A 19,239-nucleotide genomic window follows, 5' to 3' on the forward strand; every position below is an offset into this window, starting at 1 on the left:
CTATTTGTATTTTAAATTCACCATAGATTAGATTTAAATAAAAATTATGTAATATACATGATGAAACAGCCCGGTCCAAACTGGTCTAAATAACTTTTGAATCCACTTTCCACTTGGTCCAAAATAGTTAACCCAAATTATTTATTTAATAGTTTCGTGCTAACTATTATATATCATTCTAATTTTCCATCATCTTCCTTGGGTATTGTGGTTCGCTAGTATTTCGGATGGCTCCACCTTATCTCACACGGGTAGCCCTTTCCTCGCAAACCCACTAGCTCCACACAATTTGTCTGACCCAGAGTAGTTCAGTTCTGATACCAATTGAAACAGTCCGACCCAAACTGACCCAAATAATTTTTGAACCAACTTTTCACTTAGCCCAAAATAGTTAATCCAAGTAATTTAGTAGTTTCGTGCTAGCTATTATATATAATTCCAATTTTCTATCATCTTCCGATATGAACAGCTTCTGCACCAAAAGTAAGCAGCTGACCGTTACACGTGAATACTTTGATAATTTGCAACATTACTCGTTAAGATATATTTCCACATGAGAAGAAGAGAAGACAACCAACTAAAGCCAAGAAAGAGCCTTTAATTAGGATTGTGGTCGGTTGAAGCCATCCACAGTATAAGAAAAGGGGAAATTATTTGTTGCATATATCTAACTTAACATCCAATAAATCAAATATTAAATTAACATAAGGCATATTTAATAGTTTGGTATAATAATTTTAAGAAATTTATTAATTTATTCTTATTTAAAAATCACTTAATTAAAATATTTTTATTTTGAAAAATTAAACTCTTTAATTTTTTTATTAAAATAATTATTAATTAATTTATTTTAGGCTAGGTTGTTAGTTTTTTTATAAAAAAGTTGTCAGTTAATTTAATCTATTAGCATTTATTAGAGAGAAGAGAGAATAAATATATATAGCATGATATTTAAAATTAAATTGAATATTTTTTAATAAAATGATTAAAAAATTAATTTTTATAAAATATATAAATATTTTAATTAAATAATTTTTAAATAGAGAAAAATCAATAAATTTCTTTAAAAAGATCATTGATGGTTCAAATTGAGTTACATTTATTGCGCTCAAATGCTGCTATTAATTTAAAATGTCATATTTACCTCTATTGAGTTTTTTTATGAAAGTGATTTTTTTTATGAAAGTGATTTTGATTTGGACAAGCTAATAAAAATAAAATTAAAAAAAATTAATAAATAATGCAATTGAAATTGAAAAAACAAATAATAAAAACACTTTCAACTGAAGGTAATTAAATTGAAGTATTTTGCAGTTGATCATTGGTTAGAAACAAAATATTTCATATTATTATCTATTGTTTGGTTATAGTAGTCAAATACGCGAATCTCACCAATTATTACTTATGAATAAATTAATCCGTTTCGCGCTTAAATTTATTCCTAGTTAACTAACAATCCCAACACGCGTGTAGATTTAATTACTCAACTGCATTAAGAGAGAAGAACCAAAACTTGATCAATAAAAACACGCGTTTTATTTAAATTAAATATACTAATTTCTTAATATAAACTAATATATTAATTGCTACTTATTATTAATCTAATTAAATAATTACGAATTTAATTAGACTAATTAGCAATATGTTGTCTTCCCAATAGATATTCAACTGAAAATAAATGTTTAGCCACTCATGGGCATAATAAAATTATAACAACTAAGCAAAAGAAGAAGAAAAAGAAAAGAAGATGGAGAAGAAGGTGGGGGCAGAAAGAGAGGAAATGAGAGTGAGAGGTAAAATATGATTTTCCAGGTTGAATGCTAGGAGTCTTTATATAGGCACAAAAATATAAAATTTAAAATAAAATTTATTATCCCTATTTTATCTCTATCCTAATATTATCTCTATCCTCATCCGCCTCGCATTACAGGTTTGATCAAGGTTGTAGCCTCCCAGTATAAAAAAATCCTTTAATTCAGCCTTTTTTCTTATTTTTCTCAACTTCTGCTCACAAATCTGTCTAAAATTAAATTCAAATTCAAATTAAATATTTATATCAAAATTACAGTAAAATCAAGGAATTAAATGAGAAAAAAATTATGAGTTTTACAACTCATCAGATTCCCCCACACTTGCACATTTGCTTGTCCTCAAGCACAAAAATTAAAATGAAACAATAAAATACAACACTGTCCTCAACCAATCTAAAATTTAATTTGTCCAAAGCAAAGAACCAAATTGTCATGCAATAGGATGATAGCAGAAATAGCTTAATTCACCAAAGTTCACTTCAACAAGTTTCATATTTAAAACGTGTTTCTCAAGACATAAAATTACTCCTCAATTCAATTTCAAGCACAAAAATGTTAGAATGTCATATAATATTAGACTGCCCTTTTAAAATAATAGAATTTTAGAACTTTTTTCTCTTTCTTTTGTTGTATTTGTATTTTTCTTTCTTATTACGAAATTACTTAAATGTAAATACTGAAATTGAAAATAAAAAAAAATTATATAGACTCGATTTATAGTGAAATAAAACACAATAATATAATGGTATTTATACAAAAATTAAACGAGACCTATCTATTTATATTTTAAATTCACCATTGGTTAGATTTAAATAAAATTACGCAATATACATGATGAAACAGCCCGGTCCAAACTGGCCCAAATAACTTTTGAACTCACTTTCCACTTGACCCAAAATAGTTAATTCAGATTATTTATTTAGTAGTTTCATGCTAGCTATTATATACAATTTCAATTTTCCATCATCTTCCTTGAGTATTGTGGTTCGCTAGTATTTCGGGTGGCTCTATCTCGTCTCATACAGGTAGCCCTTTCCTCGCAGGCCCACTAGCTCCGCACAATTTGTCTGATTCAGAGTGGTTCTGATACCAATTGAAACAGTCCGGCCCAAACTGACCCAAATAACTTTTGAACCCACTTTTCACTTGGCCCAAAATGGTTAACCCAAGTTATTTAGTAGTTTCGTGCTAACTATTATATATAATTCCAATTTTCCATCATCTTGTGATGTGAACGGCTTTCGCATCATCTTGTGATGTGAACGGCTTTCGCACCGAAAGTAGATAGATGACGATTACACGTGAATACCTTAATAATCTGCAACATTACTCGTTAAGATATATTTCCACATAAGAAGAAGATAAGACAACCAACTAAAGCCAAGAAAGAGCCTTTAAATAGGATTGTGGTCAGTTGAAGCCACCCCTGTGAATTGTCCTTTTATTTTCCACAACTGTGTAAGAAAAGGGGAAATTATTTGTTGCATATACCTAACTTACCATCCAATAAATCAAATATTAAATTAACATAAGGCATATTTAATAATTTGGGATAATAATTTTAAGAAATTCATTAATATATTCCTATTTAAAAATCACTTAATTAAAATATTTTTATTTTGTAAAATTAAACTCTTTATTAAAATAATTATTAATTAATTTATTTTAGGCTATGTTTTTCTATAAAAAAGTTGTTCAGTTAATTTAATCTATTAGCATTTATTAGAGAGAAGAGAGAATAGATATATATAGCATGAGTATTTAAAATTAAATTGAATATTTTTTAATAAAATGATTAAAAAATTAATTTTATAAAATATATAAATATTTTAATTAAATAATTTTTAAATAGAAAAAAATCAATAAATTTTTTTAAAAAAGGATCAAAATTGATGGCTCAAGTTGAGCTATATTTATAGGTCCCATTAATTTAAAATATCACATTTACTCTTATTTTGGAGGTAAATTAACTCTCCAAATTACAATATCTTTCCACTATTAATTTTTTTCCAACTAGATATCTTCTTTTTTAGCAAACAACATAAATTATGTCATCATTTTTAAGATAAATAATAATTAAAAAATATATTCATTTTAATACTTATTCTTTCTACCCACTCATAATATTCAAAGATGAGAATTGAAAAGTTTGCTTGATTTCATAATATGCAATATCTTAAATAGTATAAATGAATATTTCGTACATGATATCCTTGAATAAGAAAAATCGCAAGTGAATAATATGTGATATTTTTGAATTACAAAATGAATACCATTAATAAAATGGGTACTGTAGAAATAAATAAGAAAGATTGCTTGATGGCTATACCGATTCATATTCTTACGGTTTTATCAAAGAAATTGAATGGATATTTGCACGTGGACGACCATTCGCAATTCATCATTATTGGTACATACAAAACGATGCATGTAAATAAGTGCTATTATAATATTATTTATTATTTTATTATAAAATGATATCATAAAGGTTAAAATGATACTGATTTATAATATATAAAATTTATTAATAATTCAATAATATGTATTATAATAAGGTTTAATGTTTAATTCAATGATTTTAAGTATACTATATATGATTTTACATTTAAATCACATGTCAATTTTGATTTTACAATATGAGATTTTAAATTTAAATCATATATCTCAATTATACATGACTAAATTTATATTATAATTATAGGGTCAATTTTGACTATACTAGATGAGATTTTAAATTTAAATCACATATCTCAATTACGCATAACTAAGTTTATATTATAATTATAGTGTCGATTTTGACTATATTATATGAGATTTTAAATTTAAGTCACATATATTACGCATGATTAAATTTATATTATAGTTATAGTATCGATTTTGACTATACTCTATGAGATTTTAAACTTAAATCACATATCCCAATTACGCATTACTAAATTTATATTATAATCATAAGGTCGATTTTGACTTTACTGTATGAAATTTTAAATTTAAGTCACATATCTCAATTACGCATGACTAAGTTTATATTATCATAGGGTCGATTTTGACTTTACTGTATGAGATTTTAAATTTAAGTCACATATCTCAATTACGCATGACTAAGTTTATATTATAATCATAGGGTCGATTTTGACTTTACTGTATGAGATTTTAAATTTAAGTCACATATCTCAATTACGCATGACTAAGTTTATATTATAATCATAGAGTCGATTTTGACTTTACTGTATGAAATTTTAAATTTAAGTCACATATCTCAATTACGCGTGATTAAGATTATATTATAATTATAGGGTCGATTTTGACTATACTGTATTAGATTTTAAATTTAAGTCACATATCTCAATTACATATGACTAAGTTTATATTATAATCATAGGGTCAATTTTGACTTTATTGTATGAGATTTTAAATTTAAGTCACATATTTCAATTATGTATGACTAAGTTTATATTATAATTATAATGTCGATTTTGACTTTACTGTATGAGATTTTAAATTTAAGTCACATATCTCAATTACGCGTGATTAAGATTATATTATAATTATAGGGTCGATTTTGACTATACTGTATTATATTTTAAATTTAAGTCACATATCTCAATTACATATGACTAAGTTTATATTATAATCATAGGGTCGATTTTGACTTTATTGTATGAGATTTTAAATTTAAGTCACATATTTCAATTATGCATGACTAAGTTTATATTATAATTATAATGTCGATTTTGACTTTACTGTATGAGATTTTAAATTTAAGTCACATATCTCAATTACGCATGACTAAATTTATATTATAATTAAGTATCGGTTTTGACTATACTCTATGGGATTTTAAATTTAAGTCACATATTAAAATTTAAATTTAAGTCTTATATAGTATATAAGATATTATATTTAAGTCACATATCTCAATTTTATGTTATAGATTTATATTATAATTATAGTGTCAATTAATTAATAAATTGTAGATGATAATTTAATAAATTATTTAATTGTAATGTTCAAATTAAATTTATATTTATCATCATACCAAATTAAATATTAATTTAAATCACAAAAAATATCATTTATAAAATTTAATATAATTTGAATTATTTTTAACTAATTTAAGTCATGCCTATCACGGCTTCGTTTTTTTATGTTGTCAAAAAAATTTAAGTTACAAATTTGCAACCTTTTCATGTTATGGTTTCATCTGTTTTTAAACTCACCGTTTCACATGCCAATCAGATGTAGAAGGACTTTTCATTTTCAAAATTTTAATTGATTCCAGTGCTTTTATCGATGAGATTAAACACCACTCGAAACGCACTAAACACTTTTGACAGTCGTTTCATTTTTCTCTTTGATCAAACCTGAAAGAGAACTCTCTCCTTGTAAAGGAATAATTGATTGAAAATCATCTCTCTCTCCGGCTGAAGATCACAATGAGCTACAAACAATATGATTTTTACTATAAGGTGATTCCAGAAAAAATAGAACTGGTTCGTTACATCTTAATCCCTTAATGTATTCTACTCTCAAAATTCATAGAGTTAATTTCCTATTTCATATTTATCTGAATTTTGAGTCATTTTTTTAAAAAAATAAAGATTATGAAGGAAAGATTTATTGTTTGAGTTCAATTTTTTGTTTCATATGAAAATGATAAGAAATACCTTTGGAATATTCTGTTTATAAGTTTCTATTGTATTTATAAATTATCCCTAGATGCATAATTGAAGTCTTAGACAGACCACCTACAAAGTATATCACATTATGTGTTCAAATATGTGTTCAAAATAACCAACAATATTCATGGAGGGTAAGAGTAAGAGTGGAACATTTGTCTCATAAACATGAACTTAAGCATTATATTGATAATGGAATCGGTCATTTGATTGCCTGGTATCACACACAACGCTTGTGGATTATGAGTTTTAAAGTTATTTCGAGTGAGAAAATAAATATCTACATATTCAAGAGAAATGGATCTGAATTTAATTGCAACAATCGACCTCCACTATGGTCATCTGCTAATGCTAGTCCTTCAACACAAGCTGATGTAATTAACATCTCTGATGAAGAAAGTGAGGATGATGAGGATAGCTTTGATGACAGTGAAGAAGATGTCGAGAATAATAATTCTAACAGTTAAGTATTATGCTAATATATCTTTTTCAATAAGAATTTGCAAATAGCTATCATGTCACAATTTTCATGACTTAAATTTATTATCATTTTCTAGTGAATATTATTGTGATACTACCAATAGTAGAAGATCCCATGTTTATTTATCATATGAACAAGTATGATTACAAGTACAAAGTAATAATCCTTAATATTATTTGACTCATTTGTGTTTCAATTTTATCGTTATTGATTTGCCAAAATTTATTTATCATGATTTCCAATTGATGCTAAAACTTTTTTATATTTATCTTATCAAACAAAACATCCCTATTGATTTTGTAAGATCTCACATTGGATTTGAGAGGAAGACTATATATATTTATAGCAGTGAGCATGATCTTCATTGAATGTGTGAATATGTGTCGAGGTCTAACAAGAAAGGAGAATTGGCAAAGGGAAGGATTCAATTTGTTACCGTACATAAACTGAGAAAAAAAATTGATGAAGTGGAGTTCATTATGAGTGCAAATGAACCAACACATATTTTGTTTCAGGCCATAATCAGAAGGCTAGATATATATGTTTATTATGATTATTGGTCAAATTTGGAACAACATTTTCCTTTTTTATGAATGATGCATGTTTTATTTTATCATGTTTATACTTTATATGAAAAGTTTATAATATATGTTTTCATTTTGTATTAATAATATGTTTAATCTAGAGTGCTGTAAATTATGAATAGTTCACTTATATGATAAACAAAATTATATCAGTATAATACTATGTTAACTTAATTACCTCAAATACTTTTTTTTTTACTTTAACATCAAATATTAGTATATTATAATATATATTTGAGATAAATTATTATGGCACTTTGTAATTTGATATAAAATAATTTAAATTGGTACAATAATAACTTTATATATAGATTTAACACGTCAACTATTAAGAATTATATAAGTAAATATATACATGTTGCAGTTAACTTAAACTATAACAGCAAAGGCTCATTTCATGCATATACAATTCAACTTTAATAACAATGGAAGCTATAAGGACTCATTGCAATTACTCCCGTACTTTATTGTTCCATTTTCAAACCTACCTAAGCATAATATCATCTTGAAACTCTAAAATATATTGAGCCAAATAATTTTAAATGAAGGCATACTAAATTATTGTGCCATTGTTAATGCCTTGCATGAATTGTAATCAATATATAGTTATACATACAACTTATAAAAGCACATCCTTAACTCAATAGCATACCTCTTGTTTTCTTTAAGACTTTTCTCCCAACTCTCCTTCTACAATGGCAAGTACTCTAGTGAAGAAAATTGAGAATAAGTAGATAATGCTAGCTTTACTTGCTACATTGGAGACAATGTATCAACTTATAAGAGGTCAGTTGATTGATTTGAAGGAAGAAATCAAACAACTAATCAATAGGATGGTGAATTTGTACAGGGAAGATGATATGAAGGTGATGATGTTGCAAGATTTTTCAATCTTAATGTGTATGAAATGATGATGGAAGTCATTGAAAAGGAAAAAGAAAGAGTTCACAAGGAAATATGAAATTGTGCAAATTTCTGATGATTCTACTGAAATATGATGGGTTGCAGTTATCCTTATGGAATGAAATTTCTTTTTGAAGAATGCGTTTTTATTTATTTTGTTTTGAATGGAAATCATTTACGAACACTATAATACTTTTTGTTAATACTTTAAAATGAAAACAGTGATACTAGACCTTTTTCTATGAGATATTTATTTTTATTATGAATCCTTGATTCCTTGATTACTTGCTTTTTACATTATTAAATATTTTATGTGTTATCACTGATAGTATAATAAAAACATAGAAACCAAATTGTCATGCATGTGTTTCAATGTTATAATTCAGTCAATTAATTTTTTTTTTTTTGTGATTGCATGAATTTATTAAGTTAAAACTTAAAGTCTACTTTATTTGCATAAGATTTGCATGACTGTTTTTTCATTTATAAAGTCTACTTTATTTAAACAATATAATCTGTTATATATATTTTGTCAGCAAATAAGTCTTAAAAATAACCGTTAAACTTAGCGTTAGAAAATAAAATTGATATAATTTCATATTCTTAATAATTATTACGTTATCATTTTTTTAGCAAATACATTATTTTCTTAATATTATTTATAACACTTTAATTGAAATATAAACTAACTGATAGACATAAAAGTGCAAAAAATATTATATTCCATCAAAATTTATTATTTGTTGAAGAACAAAATCCTATATACATCCCAACAAATAAAGCAACCATTAACTAATTGAAATTTGTATTATCGAATTCATTCGCTTCTTCTATAACTGCTGCATTTGATGTTGTTGCACATGATAAAGGTTCTCCATCTACAGATAAACTCACGTTCCTTTTTTATTCAACATAATGATTATATGCTTCAATAGCTTCTGCTTTTGTAATATAAGATTTATATAAACTCTTGCTAACCTCAATATCATTAGGTGCACACTCGTGCTAAGAAGTGTATAGTCTAGGGTTAACACCTTCAAAAACAACATAATACTTTTGTATCTTCTTTCATTTCATCATAGCAAAATATACCGCTAAATAGTGAAAAGAATTCAAAAGAATGATGAAAATGATATAAAGATGAGATGAAATATTTTTTTATATAGATGTCAGATGTTCTTACAAAAGTGAAGATAAAATTTAAATCATCATTCAAGAATAAATGGAGATGTTGATGTTCTTGAATCTAAGAAAGTATTCTCGATAAAGACAAAGAAAAAAAATGTAGAGAAGAAAATGATCTTGTAGTAGGAGTTGGCATGTAAAAAAAATGAAAATTAAAAAGGTTTCAAGAGAAAATAAAGTAGAGATTGGTATTTTTGAGTCTAAGAAGAAGACTTAATAAAAAAAAAAAATCGTATAAGAATATGAAATGAAAGATAAAACTTGATAATAAAATTATAATAAATTGAGAGATATAAAATAGTTGACATGCTTATAGAAAATAGAATCCTATTTTGAAAATTGAAATACTTAATGGATGAGAGAGAATTTAAATTTTAAAATTTAAATTTTATACTTTATTTTAGAAAAAATAGAAGAAAAATAATAAAATAAAAATATATTATGAAACTATTTGAATAATTTTATTAATTCATATTTATTGTTAGGGGTGAACACTGTTCGGTTTGAACCGAAATAACCGACCGAACCGATTTAATTTAATAATTTGATTCGGTTTTAAAATAAAATCGGTTCGGTTCGGTTTTAATTTTTAAAAATTTCGGGTTGGTCGGTTCGGTTCGGTTTTGGAGTCAAAATAGTTCGGTTGAACCGAACCGACCGAATTTAATCTTAAACGCAGCGTTTTAATATAGGGTTATATCAATTCAGTTCACTTCCCATCCCACGTCCTTCTTCACGCGGCGCATACGATACCTTCATCTCTCTCAGACCAAGTCCCTAATCTCCATCCTTCGCGTCTTCATCTCTCTTCAGTCCCGTAGCCACAGCCACCCACCCCAGTCGCCAGTCCCACAGCCACCCACCGGCCACCCACCCTGCCACCGACTTGCCAAAGCCAGTCTCTTATCTCCATCCTCTACCGCTTCAGTCCCGCAGCCACGGCCATCCACCCACCCAATTGCCAGTCCCACAGCCACCCACCGGCCACCCACTCGCCAAAGCCAGAGTCTCTTCTCTCCATCCTTCGCGTGTCTCTCTCATGTGGGAGTCTGAGAGTGAATCTGTTGTTGGTCAAGATTATGGTACTGGAGTTCTTAGCTCAAGCAAGCATGGCGTCAAGACCGATGGGTTTGAGCTCAGGGGCCAGTCATGGTGTGTTTGCTAAATGAAATTAAAAGTTCTGTTCTTTTTCAAGTTTTGGTTTGTTTTTGCTAATAGTTTAGCTTCTAATCATTCTTCTGCAGGTATGTTGCAACTGATATTCCAAGTGATCTTTTAGTTCAGATTGGAGTTGTATATTTCCACTTGCATAAGGTAGTCATTTTACTTCTCTCAAGCTCCAAATTCAAACTTCGATGGCAGAAAAATTAGTTCTTGATTTATATTGACTACCCATTTTCTCCATTTTTGTTATTGCATAAGTATCCTCTGCTTTCTCGGTGTGGAAAAATGAACAGATTAATATATGAATCACGCGACCCAGACCTGAGTAAAATAGCATTAGATGATCTTGCAGGAGGAGCTGAAGGATTTGAGCTTGTAGCAAAGTTCTGCTATGGAATTGTTGTTGATCTAACAATAGCCAATATCTCTGGCCTTAGATGTGCAGCAGAGTATCTAGAAATGACAGAGGACTTAGAAGAAGGTAATCTCATATTCAAAACTGAAGCTTTTCTTAGTTATGTGGTGTTATCATCATGGAGGGATTCTATATTAGTGTTAAAAAGCTGTGAGAAGCTCTAACCATGGGCGGAGAATCTCCAGATTGTAAGAAGATGCAGTGAATCCATTGCCTGGAAAAGCTTGTGCAAATCCGAAAGGGATCAGATGGGCATACACTGGAAAACCACCTATGATTGATTCAAGCCCAAGTAGAAATCAGTTGGTTCCTCCTGATTGGTGGTTTGAGGATGTTTCAATCCTTAGAATTGATCACTTTGTTAGAGTTATTACAGCAATTAAGCTGGTGAAGCTCAGTACCAACTCATTGATTAAGTATATTAGGTTAGAAGTTGTTGATTAATTTAGATTTTATGATTAATTGATTGGATTTTATGATTAATTAAATATATTAGGTTTAAATCAATTCTTATTGGGCTCAAATTATAATATAATTCAATGAAATTAAAAAAAAAGCTCAAAAACTGATTTTGAACCGAATCGAATCGAACCAATTTGATTCGATTCGATTTGATTTTCTATCTTATTTAGTTCGATTAGATTTACATTGTGAAATAATTCGGTTAAATCAACACCCCTATGTATTGTGGATCAAATTGAGCCATCAAGCTTTTTCCTTATAAAAAGTCAATACACTTTATAATAATTCACCTTAATGGACCAAACATTTATTGGGCGGTTCAAAACATGACAGCAAAAGATTCGGGTGGAATTTTGGAGATCTCATTGTATTGAAATATTGTTATTTACTTAACTTGTTATAAATTTAAAATATAAAAAAATAAATTTACCATTAATATTATATTTTAATTTAAAATAAATAAAATCTAAATTAAAATTCCTCTATTTTTCAAGAAAAATTATCATATTTCATTGATTTCATTTAAATTATTTTCTATGAGCTAAAAAGTTTTTTCTTTTTTTCAAAGGATAGAAATAGTTACTTTTTTCGATTTACTTATCACTTCATAATTAGGTTTGTCATTTTATGAATTAATAGCAGGTATATCTTTGGGACAGTAGTCCCACAGCTTTTCCTGCTGAAAACCACAGCTGACTATTTAAGTGATAAATTTTATTAAACTAAATAATTTTTTTTTCATTTTTGTTTATTTTTATAATAATATTATTATATCTTATTAAAATAAGTAAAATATTAACCACATAATAAAAGTTTTAGATATAAAATAATTATATTAAAGGAGTAACACTTAAACCTTCAGAATATATTTTTTTAAAAAAAAGCTCTTGGAGAATAGCTAACATTGACAATCTATGCAATTTATATTAATTTTTCTTGAAATTTAATAGTTTATTTATAATTATTAATATTAGTTTGAATTAAAATAAATGTTGCTAAATTTCAACTTTTTTTAAATTACTTTACCTTATATTATAAAAATAATATATATATATATATATATATATATATATATATAAACATCATATTAAATTATTCATAAAAAAATTAATCTTCATAATATAGAAAAATATTTTAATTGATTTTTTAGTTTTAAAAAATAGTAGTAAAAATTTTTTTATATTAAATATATACTATTTAATTTTTTTAGAATAGAATTTTTTTATAAAATATATTAATTTTTTTTAAAAAAATATATATTAATTAATTTCTCCATATTATACTTTAAATTTTTTCCGACCGTTAAAATTAATAAAAAATTAATTAATAAATTTAAAAATTTTAAATTATTTAATTTATTTTTAAAATTAAAAGATCAATTAATAAATCATTACTATGAAAATAGATAAAAATTATTATCTTAAATACTTAAACTTTAATCAGTAACAATTTAAAATTTACTGCATCTTTCTCCTTAAACCCTGATTTGCTTATTCTTTTGAATAAAAATATTTATTATATATAAAATATATTATTTATTAAAATATAGTATTATAAATAGTGAAAATTTGAAACTTCTAAAAATAATTTTAAATTATTATCATAATAGTATTAATACAATAATTTTATAGCTATTATTCTTAAATTAAAAATATTTTTTATAATATATCAACTAAATATTAATTTATTCAAGTCATTTTGTCAGTCCACATAATATTATTGGTGGGTAAAATTAAACCTTTATATATGGCTCTATGCCTCTTTGATGTTCAACGAGATCTCTTTTCAAAAAATAAAAAAAGGCAAGATGAAAGCAATTCATAAATATATATAGGGAAAAAGAGAAAAGGCATCCAACCCTAATTTCTTTATCTTCTCCAACTCCATTTCTTGCTCTTAAGGCCACACAATATCTTTCTATTGCTAACCCACAAAAGGTACGTCTGTAAAATATTTCATTTTAAGTGTATAATTTGTGTAATTAATTTTTTTTTCTTTGTATAATTACAATCAGATCAATGAAGATCGACATAAAGGAATCTAATCTGATACATCAAGCTGAAGATTTGCCTAATAATCAGCACCAGTGGCTCTCTAATTTAGATCGAATCCATGAAAGAAACAACATTCCTACAGTGTACTTCTACAAGGCAGCTGATCATCCAATCTCCTTTGAATCTAAAGTGCTAAAGGAAGCTTTGAGCAAAGTTCTTGTGCCGTTTTATCCGGTGGCCGGAAGGTTAGGAAGAGATAACAAAGGTAGACTTGAAATTGTTTGTAATAATGAAGGTGTGTTGTTCATAGAGGCTGAAACAGACTCTGAATTAGATGAAGTTGGTGACTTGATGCCCGTGGAAGTTTCTCAACTCATTCCTTCAGTTGATTATTCACAAGGCATTTCTTCTTTCCCAATTCTTGCTGTTCAGGTACAAACTCAGACGTATTTTATTTATTTATTATTTCAGAGACGTAAAAAATTTAGTTAGATCATCAAAATTTATAAATTCGATTTAAATAAAAATTTTCAGTTAGATATAATCTTAATATTTAAAACTTGCCATACTTGAAGTCTAAGATATATATTTGAAAATTAATTTTTTAGTTTATGTAGTATAAACAAAAATTATTAATTAGTCACTTAATTTTAAAAAATATATTAAAATAGTTTATAAAATTTTAAAAATTTAATTAGTCTTTTTTTAATTTTATTGGTCATATATTATAAAAAAATTTAAAAAATCTTAATACGGCAAAAAAAACTAATGATTATATATTTTTATAAAAAGTTTTATGATATTAAAAAAACTAAATAATAAAATATTTAATATTTAAAACTAATAAAATAATTAATTAGTAAATTATTTAAAATTTTAAGCGTCTTTTAATATATTTTTAAAATTAAAAAATCAATTAATAAAGTAAATTTTTCTATTTATTTTGAAAAGAATAATGAGTTTCACTTTTTATTTGTGGTTAGGTCACTAAGTTTAAATGTGGTGGACTATCTCTCGGACTTCGCTTTCATCACATATTAGCAGATGGTTTTGGGGCTCTCCATTTTATAAACACATGGTGTGATGTTGCACGAGGACTCTCCATTACAATGCCACCGTTCATTGATAGAACCATTCTTCGCTGTAGAGCTCCACCAACCCCAACATTTGAACATGCTGAGTATGATAAGCCACTTTCCATGAACTCTGCCACACAAATCCTAACATCACAACAAAATTGTATTCAAATATTTAAGATCACACTTCAACAACTTGAAACCTTGAAAAACAAAGTAAAGAATGCTGATGGAAAAACAAAGTACACTACCTATGAGATCTTAACTGCACATATATGGCGTTGCACATGCAAAGCACGCGCTTTATCTAATAATCAACCAATCAAGTTATTCATACCCATTAATGGTCGGTCTAGATTGCATCCTCCACTTCCTCCTAACTTTTTTGGTAATGTAATATTTTCAGCAACACTATTTGCTTTATCCGGTGAGATTTTATCAGAGACACTAAAAAACACTGTTGAAAGAATTGACAAAAAGATAAAGAGGATAGATGATGAGTATATGAGATCGGCCATCGATTACTTGGAAGTAATGGATGACCTAACCCCTATCTTGCGAGGCGCTAATACTTGTCGATGCCCAAACCTTAACATTGTTAGTTGGATGAGGCTGCCTTTCTATGATGCTGATTTTGGTATGGGAAAACCCATAATTGTGAGGCCTGCAAATCCACTTGAAGGCAAGGTATACATAATGCAAACTCCAAGTGATGATGGAAGTTGGCAGTTGGCCATATGTCTACTGGCAGATCACATGCAATCCTTCCAAAGGTTGTTTTATGAATTTTGATTTCTTATGCAAGTTTGTATTGCTATGAGTTTTATGTATGCAATGATCTACATCACTCTCTTCTTTCCACTTCAACTGAACATTCCAATTATGTTAGATGTCATGTTTTGAGATAATGAGCTTTTTTATAATTATGGAAACTTGATAATTTTTTCCATTTTAGATTGTTTCGAGTATAACACAAAGGCAACCCTAATAGTATTATATTGTATATATTTTTTATATGTTGATTCTAGAAACTTTTTTAATTCCTTCGTCCAGTGAAGATTATCCGATTACTACTTTATTTTACCGTTTAGATAATGGTATTTTTGCAGTATTTATAAAACTATTGTCTTAATTTTTTTTTTATAAGTGGAATAATTTATTATAAAATCCAAGAAAAACTTAGTGTGGCACACACCACTAATTCAGCCCCAAACAAAATACCCAACTTAGGCGCTTGCATGCTAAGTGAAAAAAAAAATTTGGTAAAGCAAAAAAAACATACACAAAGGCAGATTCAAGATAGAGACATCTAGAGCTAGATATACAAGTTTCTGGAAATAGAGGAGAATAAGGCACACAAAATCTTAAGCAACAAACAAACAGATCATAACCAAGCTATAAAATCTTCATGCCTACAAACACCTTGTTTGGCTAACGAGTCTGCAATCCAGTTTATCTCACGCAAAACATGCTGAAAACGATGGGAGGGAAAAACTTTAGAAAAATTCACAATTGAGCTGTGAACATGATCCAAAGTCCAAAGATGCTTATCATTTGAGGAGGTCCAAGAAACTGCAACCATAGAATTTGATTCAATGACAATGCCCATATAAGCATTTCACAAGTTCGATTTACCAACAAGGATGCTCAAACCCTTTTCAATGGCATAAAATTCTACAGCATTAGAATCACTTTGTCCAATAGAGCAAGAAAAGAAACAAAGAAAATGACTATCATAGTTACATAGAACAAAACCTGTACCCGCAAGTCCAGGCTTCTCTTTTTGCAGATCTATCAACATTCCATTTTAACAAACCATTAACAGGTTTTTCCCAAAGGATATTAACTCTTTGAGTTTGAGAGCCATTGGTCCAACCCTTAATAGCCTTAAAAGATGAAAGCAAAAGAAGGCCAGAGTAGAGAACGAAAACATGTAGAGCCTTCATCCAAATAGAAACACGGTGCAAAATGAGACAACAGAACTCATTCATTAAGCATCTTTCTCATCAAAGATTTTATTATTTCTTGTCAACTAAAAGGACCATAGAATAGCATAAGCTAAAGCAACCTAAAATTTTCATTGAAATTTACCAACCACTAAGAATTTCCATTCAGCCAAAAGCAATGGGAACACAAAAGAACAACCCCACCATCTAAGGAACCACACCCAGACATTCTAAGAAAATAAATAGTGAATAAAGATATGAGAGATAGTTTTCACAAACATATCACAGCTTGGACATGTCAGGTGGGATGATACAAGATGACAAAGCCACTCTTTTGAACATAATCTACCATGACTTATCAACTAGATCAAATTTTCAACCTTTGGTGGAGCAATACCCCAATTTCATATCACAAGATGAGGCTAGCAAACATTTATAAAGAGATTTCACAGAAAGAACCCATTTTTTTTCCGGTTTCCAAATGAGATGGTCTTGCTTAAAATTGCATAAATTCACATTACTAATAATAGCAAGCGACTCAAAGAGATAAACTCCCACTCCCATAGGTTGGGCTTCCATAAGAGCTTCCAAATCCAAATTCCATTATCCTAATAACCCAGATCACCATCATAGCATCCTGATCTGATGATAAATTAAAAAGTCTGTTAAAAATAAATTTCAAAGGTATTTCACCAAGCCATTTGTCATGCAAAAAATTTATTTTGTCCCCATTACCAATAGCAAAAGATATATTTTCTAAAATGAAAGATGCATCCCTTTGGATGTCAGCCCAAATAGGGGACAATTTATTACCCACAGCTATAGAAAGCCCACCACCCACCTGAAAAATATACTTGGATTTTAAGACCTAACCCAAAGAGATTCTTGGTCAGTACTAGGTCTTCAAATCTACTTGAAGAGAAGGACTTGATTTTCCGAGCTGATGTTTTTAATCCCTAAAGCACCATCTGTTTTAGACTGAATCAGGGTATTCCAGTAATAAGGTGTAATTTTTTATCAGACACACCAGGTACCAGACCAAAAAAAAAGTCTCGTATAAGACCTTAAAGATAGAAAGATAATAAAGAGGCAAGCTGCTGATGCATGAATTGATCAAAGTTAACATTCCAGGCATTGAGAGAACTTTACCTTTTAAAAAGACAATCTATTTTCAACATTATGGAGTATTGGTGACCATGTGCTACATCTTCTACTATTAGCACTAAGAGGAAAACCGAGATATCTTGTTAGTAAAAAACCAATATTACAGCAACAGAGATTGGCAGCTTCCTGAGTCACATCCAAAGAAACACCAATACCAAAAAGCATACTCTTATGGAAATTGACACTCAAGCCAGACATATAATAAAAACAATAAAGGATTCTTGAGATTGCCAAAATATTATCAATATGAGGAGTAGTGAGAAGGAGAGTATCATTTGCGAAGCATAAATGAGAAATGGAGAAGCTATAGCTTCTAGCACCTACTTTAACACCTTTGAGATGGCCATTCTTGATAGCTGAATTGATAAGAAAAACCAGCAGTTCAGCAGCAATAATAAATAAGAAGAGAGAAGTGGATCACCTTAGCGTAGGCCATTTTGCAAGGCGAATTCCTCTAAAGGGCACCTATTGATTAAAATATTAACTCTTGCCTTTGAGATAAAAATTCATATCCATTTTCTCTATTTTAACCCAAAACCCATGCATGACATAGTGTGGTTCCAGCAAACAGAATCAAAAACTTTTTCAAAATCTAATTTGAATAGAAAACATCCCTCCCCAGCCTTCTTGTGAAAATCAATTACTTCTGAAGCAATGAGAAAACCGTCAAGAATTTGCCTACCTGAAACAAAAGCACATTGATTCTTACTGATGATTAGAGGGAGTACTTTCTTGAGCCTAGCAGCCAACACTTTAGAAACAATTTTATAAACACCATGGATCAGACTGATTGGTCTAAAATCATTTGCTCTTGAGGCACCCACAACTTTCAGAATCAAAGAGATAAAGGAGGCATGAATAGAGGACGAAAGAGAAGCATTGGTGAAAAAATCATCAAAAAGCCTAAAGAGGACTGATGAGTTGCAAAAACTCACAATTTTGTTCCCATTTAATTCCATGATTTTACTGTAATTTTGATATAAATATTTAATTTTAATTTGAATTTAATTTTGGACAGATTTGTGAGCAGAAGTTGAGAAAATAAATAAAAAAAAGGCTGAATTAACGAATTTTTTATACTGGGAGGCTACAACCTTGACCAAACCTGTAACTCGAGGCGATGGGGAGATAAGATAGATTTTGCCACCTAAGCAAGGATAAAATCAGCTTCAAGTGGAGTCAAATTGAATCAAACTCAATAAGATGATGATAGAGAGAAGATGAGGATAGAGATAATATTAGGATAGAGATAAGATTGGGATAATAGATTCTATTTTAAATTTTATCTTTTTGTGCCTATATAAAGGCTCCTAGCATTCAACCAGAATCACATTCTACCTCTCACTCTCATTTCCTCTCTTGTTGCCCCCCACTC

The 19,239-nt window shown here is 28.4% G+C and overlaps 2 protein-coding genes and 1 long non-coding RNA gene across 3 annotated transcripts; 2 read left to right on the forward strand and 1 right to left on the reverse strand.

Moving 5' to 3' along the window:
- Positions 1–10,719: 10,719 nt before the first annotated feature.
- LOC122723892 lies at positions 10,720–11,357 on the forward strand. Its single transcript, XR_006351065.1, has 3 exons — positions 10,720–10,795; positions 10,888–10,957; positions 11,066–11,357. It is a non-coding gene; the product is annotated as an uncharacterized LOC122723892 (long non-coding RNA).
- A 2,086-nt stretch (positions 11,358–13,443) lies between these two features.
- On the forward strand, positions 13,444–15,794 carry LOC110617819 (shikimate O-hydroxycinnamoyltransferase-like). The gene is made up of 3 exons (XM_043957324.1): positions 13,444–13,621; positions 13,699–14,110; positions 14,662–15,794. The coding sequence occupies exons 2-3, from the start codon at positions 13,703–13,705 to the stop codon at positions 15,544–15,546; spliced, it is 1,293 nt and encodes a 430-aa protein (XP_043813259.1). The 5' UTR covers positions 13,444–13,621; positions 13,699–13,702; the 3' UTR covers positions 15,547–15,794.
- A 1,444-nt stretch (positions 15,795–17,238) lies between these two features.
- On the reverse strand, positions 17,239–18,823 carry LOC122723838. Its single transcript, XM_043957729.1, has 5 exons — positions 18,475–18,823; positions 17,969–18,220; positions 17,764–17,849; positions 17,436–17,541; positions 17,239–17,342 (listed from the first exon to the last, which is right to left on the reverse strand). The coding sequence occupies exons 1-5, from the start codon at positions 18,821–18,823 to the stop codon at positions 17,239–17,241; spliced, it is 897 nt and encodes a 298-aa protein (XP_043813664.1).
- Positions 18,824–19,239: the final 416 nt, after the last annotated feature.

This window comes from Manihot esculenta, chromosome 6 (genome assembly GCF_001659605.2).
Source record: "Manihot esculenta cultivar AM560-2 chromosome 6, M.esculenta_v8, whole genome shotgun sequence".
NCBI classification, from domain to species: Eukaryota; Viridiplantae; Streptophyta; class Magnoliopsida; order Malpighiales; family Euphorbiaceae; genus Manihot; species Manihot esculenta.

Excerpts from the sequence above, each read along its gene's own strand:
- LOC110617819 (XM_043957324.1), top strand. The coding sequence starts at position 13,703 with ATGAAGATCGACATAAAGGAATCTAATCTGATACATCAAGCTGAAGAT. Across the intron at positions 14,111-14,661 it reads TCCCAATTCTTGCTGTTCAG|GTCACTAAGTTTAAATGTGG; the intron begins GTACAAACTCAG and ends ATTTGTGGTTAG.
- LOC122723838 (XM_043957729.1), bottom strand. The coding sequence starts at position 18,823 with ATGGAATTAAATGGGAACAAAATTGTGAGTTTTTGCAACTCATCAGTC. Across the intron at positions 18,221-18,474 it reads CAAGAAGGCTGGGGAGGGAT|CTATCAAGAATGGCCATCTC; the intron begins GTTTTCTATTCA and ends TTATCAATTCAG. Across the intron at positions 17,542-17,763 it reads ATTATCTTTCTATCTTTAAG|GTGGGTGGTGGGCTTTCTAT; the intron begins GTCTTATACGAG and ends TATATTTTTCAG.